The 27,331-nt window shown below is 43.0% G+C and overlaps 1 protein-coding gene across 5 annotated transcripts in view; it reads right to left on the bottom strand.

Annotated features, from left to right (window-relative positions):
• Nucleotides 1-27,331, bottom strand: part of KLHL32 (kelch like family member 32) — a 299,877-nt gene that overhangs the window by 83,108 nt on the left and 189,438 nt on the right. For all 5 annotated transcript variants that reach the window (XM_090037127.1, XM_090037128.1, XM_090037125.1 and 2 more), the window contains one exon: nucleotides 22,206-22,304. In XM_090037127.1, coding sequence (XP_089893253.1) covers nucleotides 22,206-22,304 — 99 coding nt within the window. The remainder of the gene's footprint in view (nucleotides 1-22,205; nucleotides 22,305-27,331) is intronic.

Below are 27,331 nucleotides of genomic sequence, written 5' to 3'. Positions count from 1 at the left end.
AGGAAGGCTGACTTCAGCGAGCTCAGGCATTTAATCAATGATGCACTGCAGGGTAAGAGATTTGGCAAGATGGGAGCCCAGGAAGGGTGGCTGTGCCTTAAGGAAGCAATCCTTCGGGCACAGAGGGAGACAATCCCAATGTGGGGGGAAAACGGGAAAGGGGCCAAGAGGCTTCCTTGGCTGACCAGAGAAATCCAGAGCAGCTTAAGGACAAAAAGGGAGGCATATAAACAGTGGAAACAGGGAGAAATTACTAAAGAGGAGTATGCCTCCTCAGCTCAGAGCTGTAGTGAGGCAGTTAGAAAGGCCAAAGCTACCATGGAGCTGAGGATGGCATCCCAAGTTAAGGATAACAAAAAATTGTTTTTCAGATATACAGGAAGTAAAAGGAAGTCGCAGGGTGGTATAGGACCACTACTGAATAGGCAAAAGCAATTGGTGACAGACAGGGGGGGTAAGGCTGAACCCCTCAATGAGTTCTTTGCCTCAGTGTTCCTAAACAAGGGGCAAAATAAGTCTCACAATGGGTTTGTAGAGATACAACAGATGGGAGCCAGACTACCAAGCACTGACCCTGAGATGGTGCAGAGTCATTTGGAAGGACTGGATGCATTTAAGTCGGCAGGCCCAGATGAGCTCCATCCGAGGGTACTGAAGGCACTGGTGGATGTCATTGCACAGCCACTGGCAAGAATATATAAGCATTCGTGGCACACGGGCCAGGTCCTGGAGGACTGGAAAAGGACCAATGTAGTCCCTATTTTCAAGAAGGGGAGGAAGGAGGATCCAGGCAACTACAGGCCAGTCAGTCTCACCTCCATCCTTGGTATAAGTCTTTGAAAAGACTATTAAGGCTCACATATGTGAGACCCCAGCAGGAAAAATTATGCTGAGGGGAAACCAGCACAGGTTCATAGCAGGTAGATCACACCTGACTAATCTAGTCTCTTTTTATGATCAGGTTACAAAGCACCTGGATGCAGGAGCAGGGGTAGATATCGTTTACTTAGATTTCAGGAAGGCCTTCGATACAGTATCCCACCCCATACTGGTGAACAAAATTAAGAGGCTGTGACTTGGATGATTACACAGTCTGGTGGGTGGCAAATTGGCTAGAGGGTCATACCCAGAGAGTGATGGTGGATGGGTTGGTATCGACCTGGAAGGATGTGGGCAGTGGGGTCTCGCAGGGCTTGGTCCTTGGACCTATACTCTTCAATGTCTTCATCAGTGATTTGGACGAGGGAGTGAAGTGTACTCTGTCCAAGTGTGTGGATGATACAAAACTGTGGGGGAAGAGGACACACCAGATGGCAGGGAACAACTACAGGCAGACCTGGACAGGATGGACAAATGGGCAGAAAACAATAGAATGCAATTTAACAAGGAGAAATGCAAAGTGCTGCACCTAGGGAGGAAAAATATCCAACATACCTACTGCATAGGAAATAACCTGCTCGGCAGCACAGAAGCAGAAAGGGATCTTAGAGTCCTAGTTGACTCCAAGATGAACACGAGTTGTCAATATGATGAAGTCATCAGCAAAGCTAATGCCACTTTATTGTGCATCAGCAGATGCATGACAAACAAAACCAAGGAGGTGATACATCCCCTCTATCGGGCACTGGTCAGACCACAGTTGAAGTACTGCGTCCAGTTTTGGGCGCCATACTTTAAGAGGGATGTGGATAACCTGGAGAGAGTCCAGAGAAGGGCTTGTATGGTTAAGGGCTTTCAGGCCAAGCCCTACGAGGAGAGACTAGGGCACCTGGACCTCTTCAGCCTCCGCAAGAGAAGGTTGAGAGGTGACCTTGTGGCTGCCTACAAATTCATCATGGGGATGCAGAAGGGAATTGGTGAGGCTCTACTCACCAAGGTGCCCCTGGGGGTTACAAGAAATAATGGCTATAAGCTAGCAGAGAGCAGATTTAGACTAGACATTAGGAAGAACTTCTTCACAGTTAGAGTGGCCAAAATCTGGAATGGGCTCCCAAGGGAGGTGGTACTCTCCCCTACCCTGTGGATCTTCAAGAGGAGGTTAGATAGGCATCTGGCTTGGGGTCATCTGAACCCAGCACTCTTTCCTGCCTATGCAGGGGGTCGGACTCGATGATCTGTTGAGGTCCCTACCGACCCTAACATCTATGAATCTATGAATAGTTTGTACATCTACAATCCTGCCCTGTGTAAGAGGGTAGATTAGATGACCTCTTGAGCTCCTCTTCCAGCTCTGATTCCTAGGATAAGAATCTGATCATAATCTGTCAGAGGGAAAATAAACTAATGTGATACTTGGGTGTGTCAAAAGCCATATGTCAAGTATAAAAGAAGCTGCAAACAAATCCTGCCTTGGTACAGAGAACTGTGAAAACTGTTGCTACAATACTTTGTCCAGTTCTGGTGTCCATTCTTAAAGAAGGACACAGAAGTCTTAGCCCATCTTCAGGGAGACATCTACATGTTCATTAATTCACAATAGTTACTGCACATTTAGTTAAGTACTTGCTTAATGAAGTAGTACCTAAATGCACAGTAACTACAGATACTGTGCAGTAGCACTGGCAAAACTGATCTGGGAATTGAAAGACAAATTTTAGGGAACTCAATTTGATCAGCTTATTCAAGAAGAAGTTAAGAGGGGACTTGACCACTGCAAAGGGATCCTTAGATACAGAGAGAAGTTTGATCAGGGAGCCCTTTTCAACCTGGCTGACAAAAATATAACTTCCAGCCATTGCATTAAAAAATTTCAACCTTGAAATAGATGCAATTACTGAGCACTGGGGGTAATTAAATATTGGAACAGCTTAGTTGGGAAAGTGGTGAACTCATCATTATTGGGAGATGTAAGTTGAGATATCTAATCCTAAAGATATGTTTTGATACAGTTAGCAGGAAATATTCTTTGGCCTACGTATGCCAGATATAGACACAAATCTTTGGTCCCCCTCTCTTATTTCATTGCCCATACTGTGAATACGATTTCTTGATTGCTTTCACTACACACATAACACTGGCAACCCTGTGTTAAAATGATGCTGTCACGGAGTCACAGAAGGGCTCCGTGATTGTGAGGGTGATTGGCAGGGCTGCCAATCACCCAGGCAACCCAGGTGCCTGGTTGCCAGGGGCAACCAGGCGGTCACATGACCGGAAGGGGGCAGGGCCAGGCCTTTAAAACCAGCTCAGGCCAGAGCCTGAGACACAGTTCCCTTCTGGCTGCCGCAGGAGCAGGAGCTCTGTGGCTGAGCTGAGCGGCCGGGGTTAGTGGCTACTACTTCATCGCGCTAACCGGCTGCAATGATGCAGGGAACAGGATCGCCCTAACTGGAGGTAGGATTGAGAGCCCTGGTGGGGCTTGGAGTTGTTAGGCGTGTGGAGCCTTTGTATTTATGTTATAGCCAGATGGCTTGAGTGTTTAGTTGTAGTTTACATCCGGAGGACCGGGGAGGCTGTAGGGGAGCGAGGAGGCCTCAGGGGAGCTCCCCAACAGCTTGGGGGTTCCCAGGGCCCAGTTGAGGCACAGTGCCGGGGGCACTAGGGTCAGTGCGGCTGGGCATGGTATTGCGCCAGGGAGGCGCAGTGTGCGGGTTACAGACCCCAGCCCAGAAGGGCGGTGTTTAACCCTGGAGCGGAGCAGTGATAGAGCGCAGGAGGCGCAGAGTCAGCCCGAGAGGGCAAGGCCCGGAGTAGGGCAGAGACAGAGCGCGGCGAGAGCGGCCTAGCTAGCCACCCAAGGGCGCTGAGATTAGGGCGGCGATAGTGAGCCGGCCTGAGGGCGCCGAGGCCAGGGCGGCGATAGAGCTTAGGCCGGGCGGTGATAGTGCCAGCCACCCGAGGGCGCCGAGATTAGGGCGGCGGTAGTGCTGGCCCAAGGGCGCCGAGACTAGGGCGGCGATTGAGCCAAGGCTAGTGCGGCGAGAGCAGCCTAGCTAGCCACCCGAGGGCGCCGAGACGAGGGCGGCGGTAGTGCTTGCCCAAGGGCGCCGAGACTAGGGTGGCGAGAGACCCGAGATCCGGGCGCAGGGAGTGAGCCGGCCCGAGGGCGCCGAGGCTAGGGCGGCGAGAGTGAGCCGGCCCGAGGGCGCCGAGGCTAGGGCTGCGAGAGTGAGCCGGCCCGAGGGCGCCGAGGTTAGGGCGGCGAGAGTGCTCCAGACTCAGACCGAGCCGGCGATTAGCCAGGCGCCGGCTAGAACCCGGCCCAGGGGGGGCCGGTAGTGAGCGGCGCTGGTGGAGCCGACACAGGAGGCGCCAGCAAGTGGCTGGGTGCCAGCGTGATAGGCCCAGGGCGTGGGGAACGGGCCAGAGATTGGGGCCCGACCCAAGGAGGCGCCAGGTGGGCGAAGAGCCCCGGTGCCCGAGAGTGCGAACAAGGGCACCCGAGGGGCGAGGGACCATACAAGCGTCCCCCGGAATAGCTGCGAGGCTTGGGGCGTGCTAAGGGGGAGGCTTGGAGGCACGCATTGCCCTTAAGGCAGGACGCTTATTAAAATCCCCAGTCTGGGAATAGGGACGACTAACAAGACCGTCCATTAGGGAAACTGGCAGCCTCCACATCATATATCTTAACATCAAAGTCGTGGCGGGCGAGATTCTGAGGGTGCTACGTCACCCTAACGTGACGGTAGGCGGCGCTAGGGAGCTCACGGCCGCCCCTAGTCGCCGCTCCCTCACAGATGCTTATAAACATCTCTGAAACGTCAGTGTTTTTGCCATCACTTACCAGGGTTAGGAAAGAATTATTTTCCCCGATGCATAACTTGGTTTTGGAAAACTTTCCTCTGAAGCATGAGAAATTGACTGGAGATGGAAATGCAATACTGTTGTTGAATACCCATATTCCTACTTAGTCCTTAGATCAACATGGCTACAACCTATACCCCTGAATATTCCTACTGACATCTGTTGTAGCTGAGAGCACTCAGTACCTACCAGGATCTAAACTGAAGTGAATGAACAATCAGAAAACAAGAACATCAAGCACAGCATCCAATTAAATGACTGGATATTATTTTTAATCTCCACTGATTTATTACGAAAATTGCCTATTTAGGCACTGATATACACCCTATTACTGAGTATCTGAGCATCTCCCAATCAGTAATGGATTCTATACTTAGATTTTCCAGTGAGGTAGGAGATGATATATCCCCATTTGATACAGGAAGAAATGAGGCTGGGAATAGATTAAGTAGCCGGAAGTCTGTTTTTGACCTGAAAATTCCTTCCTGGTCGCTTGCAACCCAGCCTAGCACCTTAGCCACTAGACAATCCTTCTTATCCAACTACAGTACAGTTTTAATTATTTATGGAATTTAATATATGAGCAAACAGTCCGCAGTGTATTTTGTAAAAGCATTATGCCTTACTAATACATTTTTCTGCTATTTTTGCATGAACTGTGAGCTGAGCCAATTAGTAGGTTCTACTGTACAGCAATATCTCTTTGTACATTTATGGTGCTTTCCCTCTAAGGATATCACAGATGCACCACTGCAGAAAATGAGAATTTTGCCACTGTACGACTAAGATCCTGTCCATAGTGTTTTGAACATTAAAGAACTTCTCTTGACTTTGTAAGCAATTATTATAATCCCCTTTTAAATACACAAAATCTAGCCTAGAAAAGATTCTGAGCACTACATTTCCAGAACTAACTATGCTTTGATGCACCTTATTTTAGGGGTCAGCAGGCACATCTACATGTTCATTAATGCACAATAGTTACTGCACATTTAGTTAAGTACTTGCTTAATGAAGTAGTACCTAAATGCACAGTAACTACAGATACTCTGCAGTAGTGCTGGCACACAGTTTTTTAGTGACACTTGCCCCAAACTATTCTGCAGTAACATATTAGCACAGTTTTTGCCCAGCACGCTACTGTGCAGCATTATTAAACTACTGTGCATTAGTTGTCTCATGTAGGTGCGCCCAGCAACACTGAAAAATCCAAACTCTAACCGGGGTCACTCTCAGCTCAAAATACATACATACTCAAAATCTCTGAAAGTCAGAGCAAACATCAGCTGCAGAAACTGGGAAGCACCAAAATGGACAGTCCAGTTTTTAAGATGTGGCTACATATGACTTCAGTAAGATCACCCTAAGAATGTCCCGCAGAGCTGGGAACAGTTTACAGCTCATAATTCCATGTATTTAGTACAAGAGCCTCTTCCCTATGAAAATAGCAAGCCCAGATGCAAAAAGGTGCCTGGTTGTGATGACACTGCATATTGTCTCATCAAAATTGAGGCGGTGTTTGAAAAATGAGTTGGATGTCCTGGGTCTCTGTACTTTGAATGAAGATACATTTGTGAAATGCCTGCAGTGCCTTTTGGTCAGCAGCCCACACACCATACAGGGGAATGCACAATCCTCCCAATTGGAAGTTGGGGGTGTCTGGAAGCCTGACCTCTCTGCTAGAATTAATCACATATTCCTTGAAGCCACAAGTTCGGCATTTCCCATTAATGTGGGATTTACATCTGACACCCCTGCTTAGGTCTAAGCCTCAAAAGGTCCAAATGAACTGTGAGGAGGAGGCACCTACCATTTGCCCAACACCATGTGCTTCAGGCATTTGACTAGGAAATGGTGACATTGGTAAGAAGCCATTCTCAGTCAGACCGGATCTGAACTCGACATCTTTCACATTTCCCAAAAGTGTGGATAAACCAACAGGCTAAGAGAACCCTTCACCCCTGTGCTTGAACCTGGCCCACTAGGCAGCCAAAAGTCTAAGAGTCATGGGACTAGAAAACAGAAAACAATAGTGACTTTGACTCTGTAATCTGTGAGGAGGGCACTGCCCCGTAAGGAAATGGGCTTGGGTTCTGATCCCTGGTTCCAAAGCCGGTTGTGTTTTAATCAATGTCTATTTAAATGAAAAATGAATAATCACTAAGAGCCTTATTTTTCTTGTGTTCTGTCCTTCTGGCCATATGAACAGGGACCTACTGTTATATAATAATTGCTCATTATTGCAATTGCTCGATTTTCACGGAAATCATGAATTTGGGCAGGCTTTGCAAAAAACAGCAGGCTGTATGAAAAACAATGGGCTCTGCAATTTTGGCAGGCTCGTTGCAAAAAAAGCTTGCTGAAAATAAGGGGGCTGCTGGCATGATGGCTGCCACCCAACCCCTCACTACTGATTGGGTGAGAGGGTTGCCTGCTGTGCAGCACCCTCCTCCCAACCAGCAGCAAGGGGTGGGGCTGCATGATAGGTAGCTCTTGAAACCAATCAGCAAAAGGGGGAGTGGCTGTACAGTGGACAGCCCTCGCAACCAATCAGCGGTGAGGGATGAGGCCTCTCGGCCAACGAGAGGCGTAGGAGACACCACTCTCAGCCTGCAAAAATGGCACCCAGCCCCAGGATCTGCCCATGAAATTGTCCGGCCGCTTCCTTGAGTTAGGCAGACGCTTACCTGGAACTTTTCGTTCCAGTCCTTGCCGGGGCTATTTCTGTTTTTTATACTAATGAATTTCTAATGCAAAAAGAACAAAGACTAGAACTCAGCACTGCTCCTCCCTACCCCATCCCACCTTTTCCAACAAGGAAAGCCACCACACTCAGCTGTAGGATCAGGATTCCTCTCATTTATTCTCTTCCCTGGCCCCTGACTACTTTTATTGTTTTCCCATTGGCCCAGCTTCAGCACCTAACATACTTTATTAACTTATTTTACAGTTTGATGGTTAGACCACTCACCTGAAAAATGGGAACTCTAGGCTTACCTACTCTCAGGGTGAGGGGGGGCCTTGAACCCTGGTCTCCTATTTCATGGGTAAGTGATCTAACCATTAGTTATTGGGCAAAAGGTGAGTAGCATCACAACCTCAACTAAACCAGTATGGCTGCCTGTACACACACTTTATAATTAGAGCAGTTCCTAGAGAGCTGCTCTATTTAAAACACCTCAGTGTCACATGTATTAAGCCCCCATGGGTTTAGAAATGGCCACATGACACTTTATCTAAACCTCATTCAATGAGGTTTAAAGTGCCCCGGCAGACATTTTTAAACCTGCAGGGACATATACATGTGATGATGAGGTCATGTTGGAGCATTCTAATTAGAATGCAGAGCAGACTCCATTAATCAAGTCTGCTCTGATGCATTCGAAATAGAATGCGAACCAGCATGTGTATAGGAACCCTATATGACTATTTCAAAAGTGAGTCTAATGTGATGCTACATTGCCATAGCAACGTACTACAGTGACATAGTGACCACATGGGCCTACACGTGGCCAGCAGCTACTTCACTGTAGCAGCATGCTCCCTCATTATAGCACGCCTCTACGGCAAAGTAGCAGCTAAAAATAACTGTGCGTCTGGTGTACGGCACAGCACGGGTTGCTACTGCATCATGCTTTAGTACTTCCAAAAGAAAGTACTAAAGCACAGCACAGGAGCAATGTCACCACACAGGCATGTGTAGATGCGTCCTAAGTGTTGTAAAACACACGTAAAAGACTCACTTAACAGACAGCTCAAATCAGGTGCTAAAGCTCCTAAGAGGGATGGAGTAGGATTTCCAATATACTCCCATGCTCTAAGATTTCCTAGTGGTGACCTCAAAACACCCCCGGGTTTCTGGATTGCCCTTTGGATGCTCCCCATCTTCTGGAAAAAACAGCTAGGTGCCTATACATGAATCACTGTTAGGTGATTCCAGGGTCTCTTCACTGACAGGATCTTACGCACCTAATCTGTTTGAAGTGAATTGTCTTCCAGGGCAAGGAGCCTAATTCTCAAGTGTCATAACACCCACAAGAAGGCATTTACTGAATCACTCTGAATCCTACTCTCACACAAAAGTAATTCATTATAACAACTTGATACTCAAAGGGCCATAGGCCTGATGATGATCATACACATGCACATACATATACACCCCGGTCCAGTTATTAAACTGCTGGTCAACTCCCTCAACAGATTGCTTCTGCTTATGCAGAAAATGTATACAGGTTTTGTGGGGCACTGTAGAACAAATGTTTCTATATGGGCTCAGTCTTCCTCACCCTCCATGCAAGTAACACCAGTTCAGGTCAATGGGAGTTCCCCACATGAAGTGCTTTCAGGATTAGTCCCTATAGATACATATCTGGGATGGCTACAATACATTGCCCACTTTGAACAAAGGTGTATGTGTATGATTCTGATCGAGGTCTTTCACTTGTATACGTTAAATTAGTTTTGGCCAAGGTAGAAGGTAGTTTCTAGGTTGCCACCCTAACCTATCTGGTTCAGTTAGTTTTATAGTTAGTCTTCACAGGAAACAACCTACTTGCTCAGAAGCAGCTAACCTTCTTAGGAAATAAAGGGGGACATTTTCAAAGGCACAAAAGGGAGTTAAAACACCTGACTACCCTAATTGACTTGGAAAGCCTCCTCCTTTAATATTTTGTCTTATGTTTTGAAATATTTAGCTTATAGGTTTTGTACTACTGTATCTTTTCTCCAGAGGAGATGCCAGTAACAGTAAAAATGATACTGCAGAGAGTATCCTTTTCCTGTTAGGGCAACAGCACATAAGTTTAAATGTCACAATTGCTGCCAAACATACCATTCTAACAGCTTCTAGTAATAAGCAGGGTACACATAGATCTACAAAACAATGCTACAGCAATAGATAATATTGATATTTAAATTATCACCCTTAAATATGAGACTTAAAAACATAACAAGCTAAATGGGGACAGTCCGCACATGTTATAGCTATCTGTTTAGATCCACTGGAGATTCAGTATGACAACACTAAACAGATTTATACTTTGTTCTGGTTTTCAAGTTCTCTTCACTGCCCTGCCAGGTAAAAGCTATTTTCTTTTTGTTTCCTTTTTTTTTTAATGGAATCTTAAATATGAAAGGACAAATCTGTAACAAGGGATGGATTCTATTGCTTTGTAATTGTGTAGAATACAAGGAATTGTCTACATACTGTAGATACTCCATGATCATGTTAAGACACTGTCAAACGTTCCATTATTATTATTATGGAGTTGTTGAAAAAACTCATGACCAGTCTTGCTAGTTATGAATTTTTCCCTCCTCTGCTCCCCACTGAAGATGAGTATTTTAATGCAGATAACCTATTATTTAACATAATATACTTACAGTGAAATTCCAAAACTAATGCTAATTTTGGACAACTCCATTTTTGCAACCACTTTTCAACAGTCAACATATCAAATCTTGGGTAGAAGGCAGGGTAGTGTAGTACCTTATTATAGATTCACTTGTTACAATACTCATGAGCTTCTGTGGATGGTGTACTTCATCAGATACTGTAATGGACTTGTTAAATCTTGTCATTTTTAGTTATAAATATTTTTTCTTAACTACTGAGGGTGATGTAATCAGTTCAAAAATATCAAACAACAACCATTAAGATAGGAACAAAACTAGTATCATGCAAAATGTATACAATGAAAAAAAATCAAGAGCACAAAAGTTTTGAATTTTAATTTAATGCCCTCGGACCATCCCTTGGCCCCCAAATCCCTACAATCCAAATAACTCCAAACACTAGGGTGTGCTAAATCCAGATGCATGTGGTTCATGCTCATCTCTACCACACCTTAAGAAGATCAAACAGTTTGAGGGAATACATTTTTATATGTTCTCTTCTCTTAACTAGACTATGAATGAAGCACAAGAGCTACAAGGATTTAAATATATCTCTTGTACTGAAGCAGAAGCTCAATATTTTCCTGCCTTTACACAAACCACATATCCAAAATTCTTTCAATAGATTTTCTTGTAAAAAAAAATCTGTTTCTGCTCCTCTGAAGCCTCATATTCAACCAGAGGGAAAAAGTCATAATTTTGTCTTCAAAAATAAAAAAAAAATAGGATAACCTATTTCACAATTGAAAGAGAAAAACATACCGGTTCTGTTTCAACCAGGTTACTGTAAAGAAATGACAGACAGGACACAATTAAGAAGCATCTACCATACAGCTATACTGAGATTGAATCTGAATTTGATTCTAACTCATTCACTAGTTTCTTTAGGCCCATATTGCCATCAGGTTTGGAGATTACAAACAATTTATGGTACGGACTGTACTGGTACAGACTAGGGATTGCCTCCCTCTGTAGCAGGGCAGGGCAAGGCATTTTTCCCTGAATCTCTCAAATGTATTTTAACCTTTGTAGGAGTAGGACATTGGCCACCATGGTCCCCCTGCTTTATATGTGGCAGGTTAGGATGTTACATCTTGTCATGGTTGATTGTGTAGTTTCGCCAATAGATTAGACCAGGATTCATCAGTCGGGGGTATGCATATCCCCAGGGGTACTTAAGAAGGCCCTACGGAGTATGCATGGGTAGGCAGGGATGGAGCAGCACCCAGGCACCATCCCACGCAGGCACCGCCCACCCAGCTGGACACAGGGGAAGCTCACACGCAGTGGCTGCTGCCACTCTCTGTTTGGCCGCGCATCATCCCCCCTCCTCCTCACCCGGCTGCCAGGGATATGCTGATCCTAAAAGGTTGAAAACCCCTGGATTAGACCATGGGTTTGTATAGAATGATTTGGATAGAGATGATCCTGCCTCAGGCAAGGGGTTGGACAAGATGACCTCTGGAGTCCCATCCAGCCCTACTTTTATATGATTCAATAGTCACCATTTTGGTCTTAGCTTTGTCCCTTTGCCATATTGGTAAAGGCTTTAAAACCAAATTCCTTTCATTTTTTTCAGAAATATCTTAGCTTAAATGGTTAAAAACAACTGGACGATTTATTTATATGAAAATAAACAAATAAAAATGTCCCTCCGATTCTTTACAGCAAGCAAAAAAGCTCCATATATCTGATACTTGTATTCCTGTCCTCTCACGTTAGAGCAGTAAGTCTCCTCTTTCAGGTCACGTCTTCCACATAAAAGTGCTAAACTAATGCCGCTTAATGACAAATTAATGTCCATGAATAAAAAATACACCTCTAATAGCATAGAGTAATTTGCCATTACAATATCATCATTGGACATGCCCCTGGTTTAATACGATGTATTTAATTCATAACTTAATGAGTGATATATAAAAAGAGAGAGATGAACCCTGCAATTACATTTATGTGAGTCTGTCACCTTATTTGTAAAACCTTAGAGTCATTTACATTCAAATTAGAACAAATGAGTGATTTCACAAAGTGCAGTGATAAATGACCATTGCTGCACAAGACAGAACTGTATTTCCTGTGAAAACATTAACAGTTTCCTATTATTTGTTAAAAATTACAATGCATATTGCCCAGTGTTGTGTGAATAATGACTTTTTTACTGATTAGGTCAGAAGACTAATATGGAGCAAAATAAATAATTTTTCTTTTCATTTTTTCTGATTTTTGCTTTAATTCATCCACTCAACTGTTATGGACTCACACTGCCACCTGCTGCCAAGGACTGAATATGAGTGTCTGTCTATTTGCTTTAAAGTATGAAGTTTGATTATTCACTATTTTATGTTTCTTTTTTTTACAAGTCAAATTTTTTTTTCCTATCACACCATCCCACAACTGTATTGGGGTGTAAATTTTGTGTCCCATTACCTTGTAAGCAGAAAACTACTACCCAATTACAAGAAACAATTGCGTGCGCGCGTGTGTGTGTGTGTCTCTGTGCACATGCACACATGTGCTGTATATATAATTGCTCTCAGTGGTAAAGGAGGATGTAATAGGTAAAGACATAAGAATAAGACCAAATGCAATTTCCCAAGTGTCAGAGAGAGTAATGAAAACAAGCCTAATTCTGCATGACTGCTCCAAACATTCTGGGCGTCAGTCAACTGCAGAAAACCACATGAAGAGTGCCAGAATCAGGAATTCTCCAGGGGAAGATTTTGAAGGCAGAAAACCCCTAGTTGGTGGACAATATCACCTGGCAAAGGCAGTTTGGGAGGCACTGAATCAATGCATTTCCTTCTCAGTAATACTTCCCATTACTTCCTTTCTGAGGAATGGAAGTTAAATCAACATTGTCTGCCTACTTGTGACCTAGGAAGCCTCATTGCTATAATTTGTTCCCCCTTAGGCTTTTTTAGGTGAGCCTGGATTTACAATTCAAAAACATTATTAAGCCTAAGGGCCATAGTTCAAAATGGCACTCTATCCTTCTTGATCAGAGGTGGGCAAAGTCCAACCCGCAGGCTGGCTGTGAACTCCATTTCCCAGCAGCCTCTGCCTGCATGGCTGGGGCCAGTCTCCATGACCCACCCCATCCACACCTGCACTGTGATAGAGCAAGGCAGGGGTTGCCATGGAGACCGGCCCCAGCCACACTGGCAGGGCACGTGGCAGGGCAGTGGGCTGCTCTGGAGCCACTGGGGTCTTGCAGCAGGAGCAGCTTGATCCAGAGCCAGGGCAGAGCCACAATCAGCAGCCTGCACTCTCTGGACAGGGGTGCACAGGCAGCAGATCACGACTGCCCTGGGTCAGGACCATGCTGTCATGCAAGGAGCCAGGGCTGAGCCTCAATTCACTGCCTGGCATACCCCTGCCTGGAGTGTGCAGGCTGCAGATGGCAGCTCTTCTCCAGCTCCAGACCAAGCTGATGCCCACCGCAAGAGGCCCCGGAGCAGACCCCTTCCCTGCTGCGCACCCTGCCAGCATGGCTGGGGCTTGTCTCCATGGCAAGCCCAGCCTTGCACTATCACAGCGCAGGTGCGGCTGGGATCTCCATGCAGACTGGCCCCAGCCATGCAGGCAGGGGCTGCTGGGAAATGGAGTCCAGCTGCCAGCGTGATCTGCCATTTTGCCCACCCCTGCTCTTGATAATTTATATATTAGGAAAATTAACTAATATATATATATAGCTTTAAGTATTTTGGTCAATGATCCTAAATCAACTTTAGGTTTTCTGTTTCCTCCTCCAGTGAGGAACTTGGAGTAGTGTCAGACATAAGATTTGATGTATTTCAAACTTCAATCGTACTTTGAAACCTTTTTTTAAAAAAAGGTGTGTTTCAGCTGTGGACAATGTGTAGACTCCTAGGGAATTTATACACGTGCTCCAGGAGGGGAGGGAGGCACCTTAAATCACAGATTCATAAATGTAGGGTCGGAAGGGACCTTGTAGATCTTCTAGTCCGGCCCCCTACCCTGAGCAGGAGAGAAAACTGGGCTCAAATGACCCCAGCCTGGTAAACATCGAGCTTCCTCTTAAAGACCCCCAAGGTAAGAGCCATCACCACTTCCCTTGGAAGTTGGTTCCAGATCCTAGCCACCCTGACAGTGAAGTAGTGCCTTCTAATTAACTACAATTACAGCAGTTCAAATTAAAGTGCCTGGAAGGTCTCATGTATCAGCGTCCCTGCACTTCAAAATGGCAGTGGGGGAGATTTAACTAAAGCTTGTCAAACAAGCTTTAGGTAAAGTGCCCCCGCAGCCATTTTGAAGCATGGGAATGCTCATACATGAGACACTGGAGGCTGCTGGAGCACTGAAGGCTGCTAGAGCACAGTGAGACACTGGAGGCTGCTGGAGTCTGCGCTGATGTGGTAGAAATACAACACATCAGAGTGGCCTCCTTGCTTATGCTCCTGTACTGTCCTTCAGCTGGGCTGGACCCTCCAAAATTGCCACAGCTGCATGCAATGTCATGCTCTCCAGCTAGGGGCCACAACATGGGGCTGCAATAACCTGGACTCTGCACACCACGCGCTCCCCCCCAACCACAGAGTGGGCAGGGAGTAGAGTGGAGGGGCAGAGCTGATGTCAGTAAGCACTTTCCTATCAGCTCCGCCTGTCCTTTCCCTATCTGCTCACCAAAACCAGGAACCTCCCCGCCCCCCAGTGGAGATCCCATAGCCCTCCCAGTAGAGATCCCACATCCATCTGAAGGAGCCAGGAGGTCAAACATGGAGAGGCACTCATGTACTGGGGGCTGGAGAGCAAGAACTCCTATTCCACCAATGTGTGCAGGATCTACTGGTTCCAATGAGGGAAGGATGCAGGGCCCCCAGTCTCCTGATTTCAGGTGTCCAACCCCAGTGGGGAGCACGGGGAGGTTTGTGGGATCTCTCAGTTCCATTGGGGGACACTGGGAGAGCAGAGCAGACAGGATAGGGAAGTGCTCACGGACAAAAACCCAGCTGCCTGTTGGAAGCACTTCAAGTATTATGTGCATCTCCACCCTTAAACAAACAATCTCTTTGTCTTGTTATATTTCTCATTGTTATAAAATTCATCATTTCCAAGATGATCTTTAAAACCCACAGAAGTGCTAATTATTTTGCTGTGTTTGTTGACAACATAGCTACCTGTTTATAGCAAACTATACTGACATCCTATGTTTTTAAACACTATTAACTCCTGTCTTTTACCTTGTGCATTTTAGTTAGCAATTAGGGAGTAAAAAATGGTTACAACACTGTGTAGCTTGTTTCACAAGGTTTGGAAAAATCTCCTATGATTTTTACATAGTTTTAGACAATGACTGGGGTACACTCTCATCACTTGGTGTAAAACTAAAGAAGAGATTATCTACTCCTGCAACTCATATAGGCAAATAACAGTAGGGCCCCTCTACACATTACATTTATTATGCAATTAACTGGTTAACTGCACAATTAATTTAGACTGGCTACATGTGTGAAGTAACTGGCATGCCATAAAAAGGTCCATCCAGCTATAAAGTTAGAACTGGAAAATGTGTAATAACTTTATGACTGGTTTCTATCCAGCTTTAATTTGCATGTGAAGCAAGGCAGCTATGCCCTCATGGCTGGGAACTCCATTAGCTGACAGGGCTCCCAACCATGGGGGTACACCACATGCTACTGCAAGTCCTGAAGCCGACAGGATGCTCAGCTGCAGCAGTACATGGGATGCTGCCACAGATGCACAGCCTGTCAGCTGTGGACTCTCAGCCACAGCAGTCATGGGACGCTCAGACTGGGGAGGTCATGAATCCCTGTACTGGATAAAGCTGTTGAGTTCAGCTTTCATGGTGATGGCTCTTTTATATAACAACACTGTAATATGTTTTGTTAAACAAAAAATGTCTTAGTTGCTTGATGACCTTTAGATATTTTCCAGTAGTTTAATTTGCTATGTATGAAAAACCCAGGAGCTAAATTCCCAAATGAGCTGGGGCTCCTAGCAATACAGAGGTGATGCTCTCAATCTCCAGAATAAGAATTAATATCTCTCTGTAAGAATGCTCCTTAGTGAAGCCAGGGAATGTGCTGTTGACACAAATCCAGATGGAGCTGGTAGATTTAGGGACATTTACTATCCTAAAAAACTCTGGCCCTAAATCAGTAAATGAACAAATAACATTTTTTTAAACACCACAATATTTTGTTAAAATAATAACAAAAAATGTAATGCAATATATGAATAAATATATTTAATACATTTAAACAGTGGAGAGTCAGAGGAGAAACAGAGCATTCAGAAGGTGCTCAGGCACCATGACGATAAACCCATGGTATAAAAACCTAGACAGACCAAACAGGTTAAAAGATAAATATTAGATGATCTTCCTTGGGTTATTCATTTGCCTCACTTATTATTAAGACTGAGTTATATCTGCAGTTCTCATTTTATAATTTGCAAGCTACTTGTGTTGTCTGATTTATATAGAATAGGCATGGTCCTGGAGTCTTTGAACTTATTAGTCTAGTCCTTTAAGCTTGAATAGCCAAGACAACTTAAGTTCAAATTCCTAAGCAGTTATATTTAGTTTTTGTAGATTCATTTTAAGCATTTACTAACCTGTTCTTTTCATTTTGAGTTAGCCCTTTTTAAGAACACCATAATTGGCATTAAAAGCAACCAGCCAGATTTGTGTATGATGTGACCCTATTAATTTCAGTGAAGTTACCGTGAGGTAAATTCAGTTTAGCATGTTATCATTTAGGAGGAGAAATTAGCAATGCAAACACACTTAAAGGCAAAAGTAAAAATATGGCATCCAGTTTGCACCTTTCTCAGCTGTAAAACATCAATCATTCTAAGAACCGTCTTTAACTATCAGAGAAGCTTGAATGGCAGCCAGGGCCTCAGCCTATGTCTGTGAGTCTTGCCTTTCCTAAACATTGAGAGCAAAAAAATCATGGGATCTCAAACTGTCAATACGTCTTTGGATAAGGGGAACATGTGCTATGCAAACACTGTGCAACCTATAGATGAGACATCATTTTTAGATGGTAGTACCCTTGCAATTACCACCTAAACTAACCATCCTTTTTATCAAGCTAATATAGAAGCCAACAAAAATTCCAGTGCTCCCTTACCTGTCTCTAGCCTGAACTGCTTTGGATCAAGCATATTACAGAGGTGGCATTTCTCTCCCAGTCAACAAAAAAGAGAAATATATCCATTCTTATGCTGCTGGACATCTCTGTAGCAGCTGGTGCTGTTGATCACCTTCCTGAACTGCCTACCAGAAGACTTCAGGAGTGACCAGAAATTATCTGAAATGTTTCATCATATATGCCCTCTTCCAGACTGAAACTGGGAAGTTGTTTTAGCCAATTATTCTCCCACTCCTGGCCCACAAAATTCCTACCCTCCCTCATATCCTTCAGTAGCTATATGAAACACAATTGGAGAGTTGATGAGACCACAGACTAAAGTGCTGGCACTATAGTAAAGGCATCTTGTTCTGTCCCCTGTATGTCAAATGAACACAGTATCTCCTCTCAGTTTTCTCAGTACCCAGCCAAAATCATCACTTGGCTACAGATCTGCTACCTAAAGCTGAATCCAAGCCAGATTTTGTAGATCATGACAAGAAGGAAGCACTCAGGAAAAACTTGTCTTCCTGCTAGCCTTCCCTGTTGTTGAAGACATCCAGTATCAAATCACTGAAATATTTGAAATTCAAATGCGCTCCTCATTTCTACTGGATGCCCAAATGACCACAATAGCAAAATAACCCAAACAATTCCAGGTGTGACTGAGCAGAAAAATCCCACCCAGATCTACCATCAGTGATCACTTACAACGTCCAGTCCACATATAAGAGTGATGCCACTTGCCCAATGAAAATCGTAGAAGATGAAAAGAAAACTGATCAACAACAAATGGAATTTGGAGCACAGCAAACAATGCCCTTGTCTCTTCTCTCCATATGTCCCCTGATTATGGAGTCCAGGGTAGCCTACATATATTCAAAGACTTTCCCAACTGAAGTTGGAGGTGGGATGGCTGATGTGGAGGCATAAAGGCTTGTGAATCCCAGAATAATCTAGGACCTTACCCTATTCAGGATTAAATGCAAAGTTTATGTTTTGAATTTAGCTTTTCCTCAAAATTTGCCTCATGTACACTGCAGTAAAGGTAAGAAAAAAACCCTCTAAACTTGTCAAGATATTTGACCTGAATGTGTGGTGGGCAAGAGAGATTTCTCTATGTTTCCATTTTTAAATACATGGGAGGTTCTCAGATATTTTGATGGTAAATGTTCATAATTATGTAGGTTAGGTAAACAAAACATGGCATTTATATTTGGTTGTGTTTAAAAAATAAGTACACTGTGAGTTCCGATAGTGGGCGATTCATTAGCAAGGAAGCTGGACAATGCAAAATTCAAGAATTCAACATGGATAACAAGACCCTGAAATTGTGATTTTAAAACATGTCATGCCTGACTCCTTTTGCTCCCCTGTAAAGACAAATGCAGACTTTTATCATTTAATAGCCTACTCTCCTTAGACCTCTAAACTTTATCATTGATTCTTTCATAATCAATTTTCTACTCTAAATTAGCAAAAAGATTTCAAGTAAAAACATGAATCTAGACTAGTCATTCTAGAGGATTTGTTAATATGTGAAATTTAGTAACCAGTAAATCAGAAAAGTTTATATAAAAGCTCATTTTGATTGTGTTCCCACAGATTTCTTGGGTATGGATATTATACAAGGATTTTGCAAAAATATCCAAAGTCTTACTGCCTAATAATCATCAATCAGAAATTCTTTTAAGTGATGTCATGCTCTTGAATTGTGTTTGTGATTTAGGCAATTTGTTATCAAAATCTTCTTGAGATTTATCAACAGATTCAGTAAGCTGCTCTAAGATTGTCATTCTTAGAGAAATAGCATCTACCTTAAACTTAAATGAATCTAATCCATCTTAAAGAAAATGAACTGCAGTGCATTTAAGGCCACATTCTCCTCTTACTCACACTGGCAAATGGGATATCTCCACTCAGCTTTATGGAATTGTCCTGGTCTGTACTGGTATAAGAACAGAAAAGCAGATCAACACATTTTTCTTTGGTATTTCTCCCATTAACTGTTTGCCTCTTCCTGGAGGAAAAAAATGAATCAGTCTAATTCCTAGTTCAGGCAGCAGAAAATGTCCTATCAATATCTATGGGAGTGTGACAGGGTCTAAATTCATGTGGAAGACATAGGGTGAGAAACAGTTAATCTTAAATGCCAAAGTTGACAAGGATTTAGAACATCTTGGGAGAAACAAGGAAAGCTAGATTAAAAACAACCTCAAGTGGGCTATGCTAGGCCCAACCCAAAGTCACAGAAAATCCTAATAAGCAAAAGCTCTGCATCAGCATCACAGCAAGAATAAATTACAAATATATTCAATATAATGCATCTCCTTAGGCTGTGCTGAGCTAAGCCCATGACACCTCAACAAGTCAGAACAGAAAGAAAGAAAGCTCACAGCACAGTAAACCAAGAACAGTGCATTACCCAGAGACCCACAAGCAACTTTAGAAAGAAGGCAAATGTGGGGAAGGATTATTCCCCACAGCGCTGCTTCACAGCCTGTGGAATCACACAGGGAGAGCCTCCTGGAGTCACAGCTGCAGCAGGGATTAATGTTTTTAAGGTAGCTTTGTTTGACTAATTGTTTTATATGTTACTCGCCATACACAGGAATACATATTTTTTAAATCAATCTGTGTTCCGTGGACCTTAAACAGAAATTTAATAAAATTAATTTGGATGTGGAGAATTCTCTATACAATAGTATATAATGGATCTTGTCAGTCTCTAGGAAAGAGGACTTTATAATAAAAGCAACTCCAGATAGCTTTACTTGCATTGAACCCCACATTATATAGGGACTGATGAGAGTGTTGATTCAGTCAGACTTTATGGAGGTATACAAATCTGTTTCCATAGATTCATTTGCCAAATGGGAATTTAGCACAATAAAGGCATCTTGTTCTATACTAAAAAAAGAGCCAGATTCTGAGCTGATATAAACTGAAGCCACTAAACTGATTTCCATGGAGAGTCACTGATTTATGGTAACTGAAAACCTCACCCAATATATTTAGAAGACATATTTCAGGGCACTCTCAGAAAACAATTTTGTCCTAGCTTTTCCAAAATTCAGAGCTTCAGTCCGATTTACTTTTGATGTTGTACATATAATTTTAAAGAATAAATTTGACTCTGCTTAGGAGAGTAACTCAAAATATAGGCTGCTGTGACAAAGGGATTAATTGTACTACCTCTCTCTTCAGCAGGATCAGGATTGGGTCCTAAGGGAGAGAATAATCTACCCTGTTGGTTTCAGTCTTGCTCACTGGGATTTCTACAAAGTTGGGTTCATTGCTATGGTTCATTTCACAGGATGTTCATAAATACTGAACTGATGCTTTCATGAATATCTGCCACTTATTATTCAAAAAGAACTGAACTCTTTGTGTCACACTGGGGCTGTCCAATTTCTGGGTTACCCAAGCCATACCATTGGAGGCTACACACCTTTCAACAGTGTGAGTCACTGGGCCCCACAGGGCATCCCTCCGTGATCCCCCCTGCTGCACCATACAGACAGGTGGATGGGCCCAGCACCACACTTGTACCGCACATGCAGTAAGGCATCCCCAACCACCCTCCCTGTGCAGCCTCTGTGCATAATCCCCTGCCTACTCCCCCAGTTCACCAGCCACAGGCTCCCCCACTACACCACATCACACGGTCATGCACTGGCCCCTGGGGCAGGCACAGAAAGAGAAAGCTGGAAGGGTAGCCTGGATCCCCCGGCTGCTGCTGTGCCCAGAGCAATAGGGGAAATGGTAGCCACATGGGAGCAGAGAGGCTTCAGATTAACCTTCACTCTGCTGGCTGCCAGCTGAACAGTGCCACGTTACACAACAGCCACACCCAAAACTCTATGACTTTATTGAGAGCTTTTTCATCAAAAAATGGTGCAGCAGGATGGCAACTAATGAGATGGATTAAGGTGAAATAAACCTTGTCAAAGGGAAGACAGAGGGAAGGGCTTTACAGCACACCAATTGCTCCAAGGTAAATGCCCATATGCACTCAATGCCCATATGCACTCTCCTCATCCAAGAAAAACAGCACCTGACTCACAGTAGCTTGACCCCGGTTTAGTGAGGGCTATACCACCATGAGCTAGCTTTCATTTGCCTTGGGGGAAGAGTGTGCACATGGGCTAACACACTGCAAAGCTCCACCCTCTTTTATCCTGAAGTAACTGTTTCATGCGCCCATGAACACTCACCTATTAATGGCCATTCCCACATCAATAAGTCTTGTACAAAGGTGCAATGAGAGAAAGTCCCCGCTCCAAAGAGCTTAAAATATATTTTTTATATGTATATTCCCCTCCCCCCTGCAATGCTTAAGCTACTTACAACATTTAATATATGTATCCTCCCAATAGCACTCACTGTGAGACAGGGAAAAACTAGTACAGCCACCTTACAGATGGGAAATTAAGGCTCAGAGAGGCTATATGACTTGAGAAATCACACAGGAATTCTGAAGCAAAGTAGGGTATTACACCCCGGATACCCAAGTGCCTTAACCACTTGAACACCCTCAAACACTTAAAGGGACAAAACAAAGGACTAGAAGTTCCCACTATAAACTTATAACAGGTCAGCATCATACCCAGGATTCAGATGTCCTGATTTCCAATCCATTATCTCATCTGACAACCTAGTGGTTCCCAAACTTTGTCCCATGAAACCATGATTAGTGTTCCAAAGTTCCCCCTACATTTGTGCTTGTCAATTCAAAGGTAGATGATGAATGGGTCCCAGGAAATTTCTGAAGGTAAACAGTTGTCTGTTAGTCTGGGAACCCTGTACTAAATCACATTGACCATGTACTGAGCTAGTATTATCCTAGTCTCATAACATTTCTGATAACTAACTCAAAATTAAGAGGTTGGATTTGCAGAATAAGTCTGCCAATCAAATGGAAAAAGCCAGATAATAAGATAGACCTACCTGGACAAGATAGTGAGAACATAAGCTGAGGAGCTCCAGCAGCTGTAGGTGGCTCCCAGCTGCCAGTACATCCTGAATCACTCCTGGCTCCAGGAGAATCTAGCAGGAAAAGAAGAAATAAGAGTTATTTTGGGATAGCACGAAAACTAAGGCAAGGCAACATCTTAGGGTTTTATCCTTTTAGAAACTGAAGTCAACGGGATTACTTCTACAAAGAAAATGAAGTATGCATATAAAGCTTTTCAGGATGGAGACCACAGTTTTAAAAACTTAACTAGAATATCAAAGAAAAGTTTTAGATAACTAAACAGACCTGTAAAATTGGTTGGTAAACCCTACTGACTATATTGGTTACCACACGCCAACTTATCTAATAAAACACCTTTTGCAAAACTAAGTAGCACCAAAAAACACATAAAATATCAACACAATAAACAGGCACATTCCCTGAGGGAGGGTGTAAAAGTCTGGCTGTTCCTTCAAGAGAGAACAGTCAGCCCTGTTGAGAAAGCCCAGGTGCAGGGACTTGAATAGGCAAGGACTGTCTTTCTAGGAGATGAATGTGTTGCAAGTTACACATCAGATGATAGGGGTTTACAGGGTTCTCCCATATCCCAAGGTGCACTGCTTTCCCACCCCCCCAGTAGTTTCCAGAGGACCAACTTGGGCTGTCTAATGCAGTCCACAACCTCCCACAGGGGTGGGTAAACTGGAGGTATGCTCACAGCTGCTGCCCTTGAATCCTCACTCCACTTCCTTGCAAGCCAGGTCTTTCCCTGCCCCTTGCAGAGTTGTGCAGGGGGCAGGGAAGCATTCTCCTCCCCTGCTCAATTCAGCCTGGAGAATCCAGGAAAGGACAAGCTGCTCTGGGTCTTTTCCCATCCCTTGAAGAACTGTAGAGGAACCAGGGGGCATTCCCCACTTCTACCAAGCTCAGGTTACGCAGGACAGGATGAGCCATGCCAAGTCTTTCCCTGTCCCCTGCACAGTTGTCCCCCAGGTGCCGTGGGGCCAAGTCGAAGGGACAACAGGAGGTTTTCAGCCCCCTGAACAACTGGGGCCCCCAGCTGGCAAATGCCAGCAGCACAAGTTTGCACATTGCATTTTTTCCCCGCTTTGGACAGCCTTCCCTTTGTATATAAAGCCACTCGCATCACGTGATGTCACCATTGTGCAGTTAAAACAACATCCACCAGGTCTATGAGATACAGAATACAGAGCTGGATGGACCTGTATGACATCTCTTACGGTGTTTCTAAAGGCAATGGAAAATTTTTGAGAGAGCTTTTTAAAATTTTAGCAATGCACTGATGGAAATCAATACTTTGCTTGTATCTGAGGCAGCATACTTAAAGAGTTTTGTTGTTCTTGTTATTTTGTTTGACATGAAAGTTAACTGCGAAATGACATGGAAAAACATATTATTGAAAAATCTACGCTGTGAAAGAAAATTCTTTTTTGAATTCAAATTGTGAATGCTACCAAAATTATTTCTGTAGAGCCTTATTCTTACTATCACAAAACACTGTACAAAAAACTATGTATAGTGGATTGCAACGTAGCAAATCACTATGTAATATACCGATTTTGTGCTTCCTTTGCAACTGATGTTTAATAGGAAATGTGAAATTTGCATTAAAAAAGTTTTTAAAAAGGAGTGAATATGGAATTCAAAGAAAATTAACTGTAGTTAATATTTTATACACATAAAATACATCACTTACATAATAAACCAAGGTAAGTCATAGTTGTAAATAAATATAGCCACTAGAACCGACTCAGCTGTGCTTCAGACTTAAATATCAAAATATTTTGTTTTTATCTTTTTTTTTTAAAGCAAGGAGACAAGAAACATCTATTCCATTCCCTGTAAACCCCTTTTAGCCCTGAAAACACAATAATCAATAAGTACTCAACCAACAAATACCCTAGTAACTTTCCATCAACCCCAACACATTTAATCAAAATTTAAAAATCCCATGCCCTCCCACCCCCATCCCATCTGGTATCTGACATACATAGAATAAAAAGTGGGAGAACCTTTCAAGAATGCAACATAGCCAGGTGCCGGCTATTGGTCACTGGCATAGCACTGCCTTACAAAGTGTTCTAACCTCAGTATTAAATGCTCAGTATTGTTTCCATTTTAACAATGTGGGGAAGAGAGTCATTGAATAAAATGCTACCAAGGGCATGTCAAAAACAGACTTGGAAATCAAACCTGTTTATCCTGCTAGTTGCTTATGTGTGTAAATACTACTGATTTTAAATAAAGATGCAATTAAGAGGATAAATGGGGGCTCAGTACTGAGTCCACTAATGCTAGGGTGTGATCATGAAACCATTCTTAGTTGTTGCATACCAGATTCCTTTGTAAATCTCCTTTTCCAGGAATCTCATCATAAATGACAAAAACTGACATTAAATTAAAAAAGAATATTGCACTGGCTCGCAAAGAACTAAAGATAGGTAAGAAGTATCCATTCCAATGTGTGCATTTAATGCAGTGCTTATACTTGTAACAAGGTCCTCCTGGTCAACCATCAAAATGACATATTTCTCTTTGCAGTTCTGGCCTTACACCACAAGGGGCCAGTCTCTTACTGCTATGCCTTCAGGTTCCTCTTTTTCTCCATTCAGTCTAGTCTTTCTTGTAACCTTATCCATGGAACTTCACTGAAAGCTAATGAGAAATAACAAAGCAGGAGGGGAGAGAGAGGAAGGGGACACCAGTGTCAGTATCTAGAGCCATCAAATCCCTTTGATGGTCACAGAAGAATACTTCTAGCCTCAGCAGTAACAGGCAATTCTCAGCACCTCATATAATATATTAAAAACAGGAGAGAAAGGGCTTGATTCTTATTTACATAATGGCCACTTTACAGTGCTAGAGCAGTGGAAGAGGTCTGTAAAGTGCATGCAAATTGCCTGTAGACTCACTTTATTCTTAAACTGAAGAGAGAGGTAATTTACACACAATATAGTGGCTGCTTTGCTCTGCCAAATTGTAGTAAAAGGGCCTTAGTGCAAATGATAATCAGGTACGACATGTTCCAGGCTTTTAGCTGATGTTAATTAGATTTCCACACATGATGGTATGTGGTTCAAGGGAAAACAGAAGAGAGCTCTGGTTATAAAAAAAATCTTGCTGTTAGGTACATTAAAAAATTATGTTGTGCAGCACTTGTCAAATGAAAGCTCAAGGTCAGCCCAACAAATCACTAATATTCTTTAGGGTCTTGTGGCATAGAATTAGAAATATTTATCATGCATACTGCTTTAAATTGAGCAAGTTCTGTAACCTGGGCTGATGTCACATTACTTAGTAAATGTCATCCATGTGTGTGGTGTTGTAGAAGATGCGAAATAAAAAGAACCAGTGCCCTAAGAAGAAAATATATTTGTGTTATCCTTGATGCACAAATATATTTGAATACTCTAAGAATTCATTTTTACTGCATCATACACGTAGCACTTGTAGAAGTGGTTGGACAAAGCAAAAGAGAACGATTCAAATTTAAAGATAAAAGCGATCTATAAAAGCCAGCAGCAGATTTTATAATTAGGCGCCTTACATTTAACAAAACAATGGAAAAGTCCTTCCCAATATTTTAAGTAGCATAACTGATTTTGCACAGTTCTAGCCAAAAAGTTTCTATCTGCTAATAAGTTTCATATACCATGTCATTTTCCAATGTGCTTTACACTATAATAACAGACCTATCACCAAAAAGCAGAGACAGTAAATAAAATTTTAAAAAGTTGAGGTTTTTTATCAGCACTGCACCCTAAGCAAACTGTTCTGTAGTCTTATTTTCTATGTATATGTGGATATATAAAATACAAAAAGGGAGCATCTACATGTGTCTATTAATACGCAGCAATAAGCTCTGTATTATTGCTGTCAGGAGTGCATCTGCACATGCACCCAGGATCATAACACACTAAGCCAGGGTGGTGTAGCTTCACCAGGCAGGGGGCTCTGTTGTCCTGTGGAGGGACTGGCTGGGGCATGAAGATACTTCAGCTAAGGCTAGCCGATAGACAGAGCCTGCACTGAAGTGTCCTCATGCCCTAGCCAGCCCCTCCAGCATCTACATGTGTGTTGCTATGGAGTTTCTTACTCTACAGCAGGACACTACTTGTCTTTACTAGTACTATCCTGCTGTGGAGTAAATCAGTTTACTCCAGCCTAATAGGGGTGCATGTGTAAATGCTGAAACGTTTACTACGTAACTAATCAGTCTACTGCACAGTAAATATCTTGTGTTGATGTGCCCAAAGACCTATGTTGCACATGATATCACTAGAACACTACCTGATGGGGCAATTCATAAAGGAAGGGAAAGATGGAGGAAATAATATAAGAAATTCAAAAGTGTGTTCATGTTCCTTGTAATTTTCAGGTGATAATGCAGCCCTGATAGTCCAGAAAATATGCAAGAGGCAAAATGTTTTGTGGTTGATATCTTTCATTGGACCAATTACATGGTTGGGAAGGATATAGACAAGCTTTTGTGCATCAAATATGCTTCCACAGGTTCTTTCATATTCCTTTTCACTTGGGACAATCAACATGAATACAGAACCTATATAGTAAAAAAACCCTCTTAATACTTCATTTGTAATCATCTTTTGGATATTGTTTTCCTGGTTGCTATATATGTTATTTAACCTAAAACATTATGATGGATCAGCTGGGCACACTGAGTTTTAAAATAGCACTATAAAACACACCCATGCACACTGGGTCCAGCTCTCCTCTGATTTACATTGCTGTAAAATGGCAACAACTCATCTGAAATTAGCAGAGCTACACAAACCCAAAACTTGTGAAAGGGGAAGTTTTTATCTGTCATACTCAGAAGATCCACTGGAAACTATGAGGCTGAAAACATTAGAAAAAAATCTCACAGAATTCTGATGCATAGTTAAACAGACCAGGACAGAGCCCCTGCTGATGTCAGTTGGGAGAATTTCCACTGCTGTCACTGAAATGTTACTCATTTATACCAGCTAAGAATTGGCCTTCATATGACATATATACCACTGTAAGATTAAATTAGTGTACTAATCTACATTTCAGCTATTTGAAAAGTGTAGGGTCATGCAGTTAGTCTGGAAGC

The sequence above is a fragment of the Crocodylus siamensis genome, chromosome 1 (genome assembly GCF_052110815.1).
Source record: "Crocodylus siamensis isolate JL-2025a chromosome 1, ASM5211081v1, whole genome shotgun sequence".
In the NCBI taxonomy this organism is placed as follows: Eukaryota; Metazoa; Chordata; order Crocodylia; family Crocodylidae; genus Crocodylus; species Crocodylus siamensis.
The sequence above is the reverse complement of the archived record's forward strand: the minus strand, read 5'-3'. Positions and strand labels throughout refer to the sequence as shown.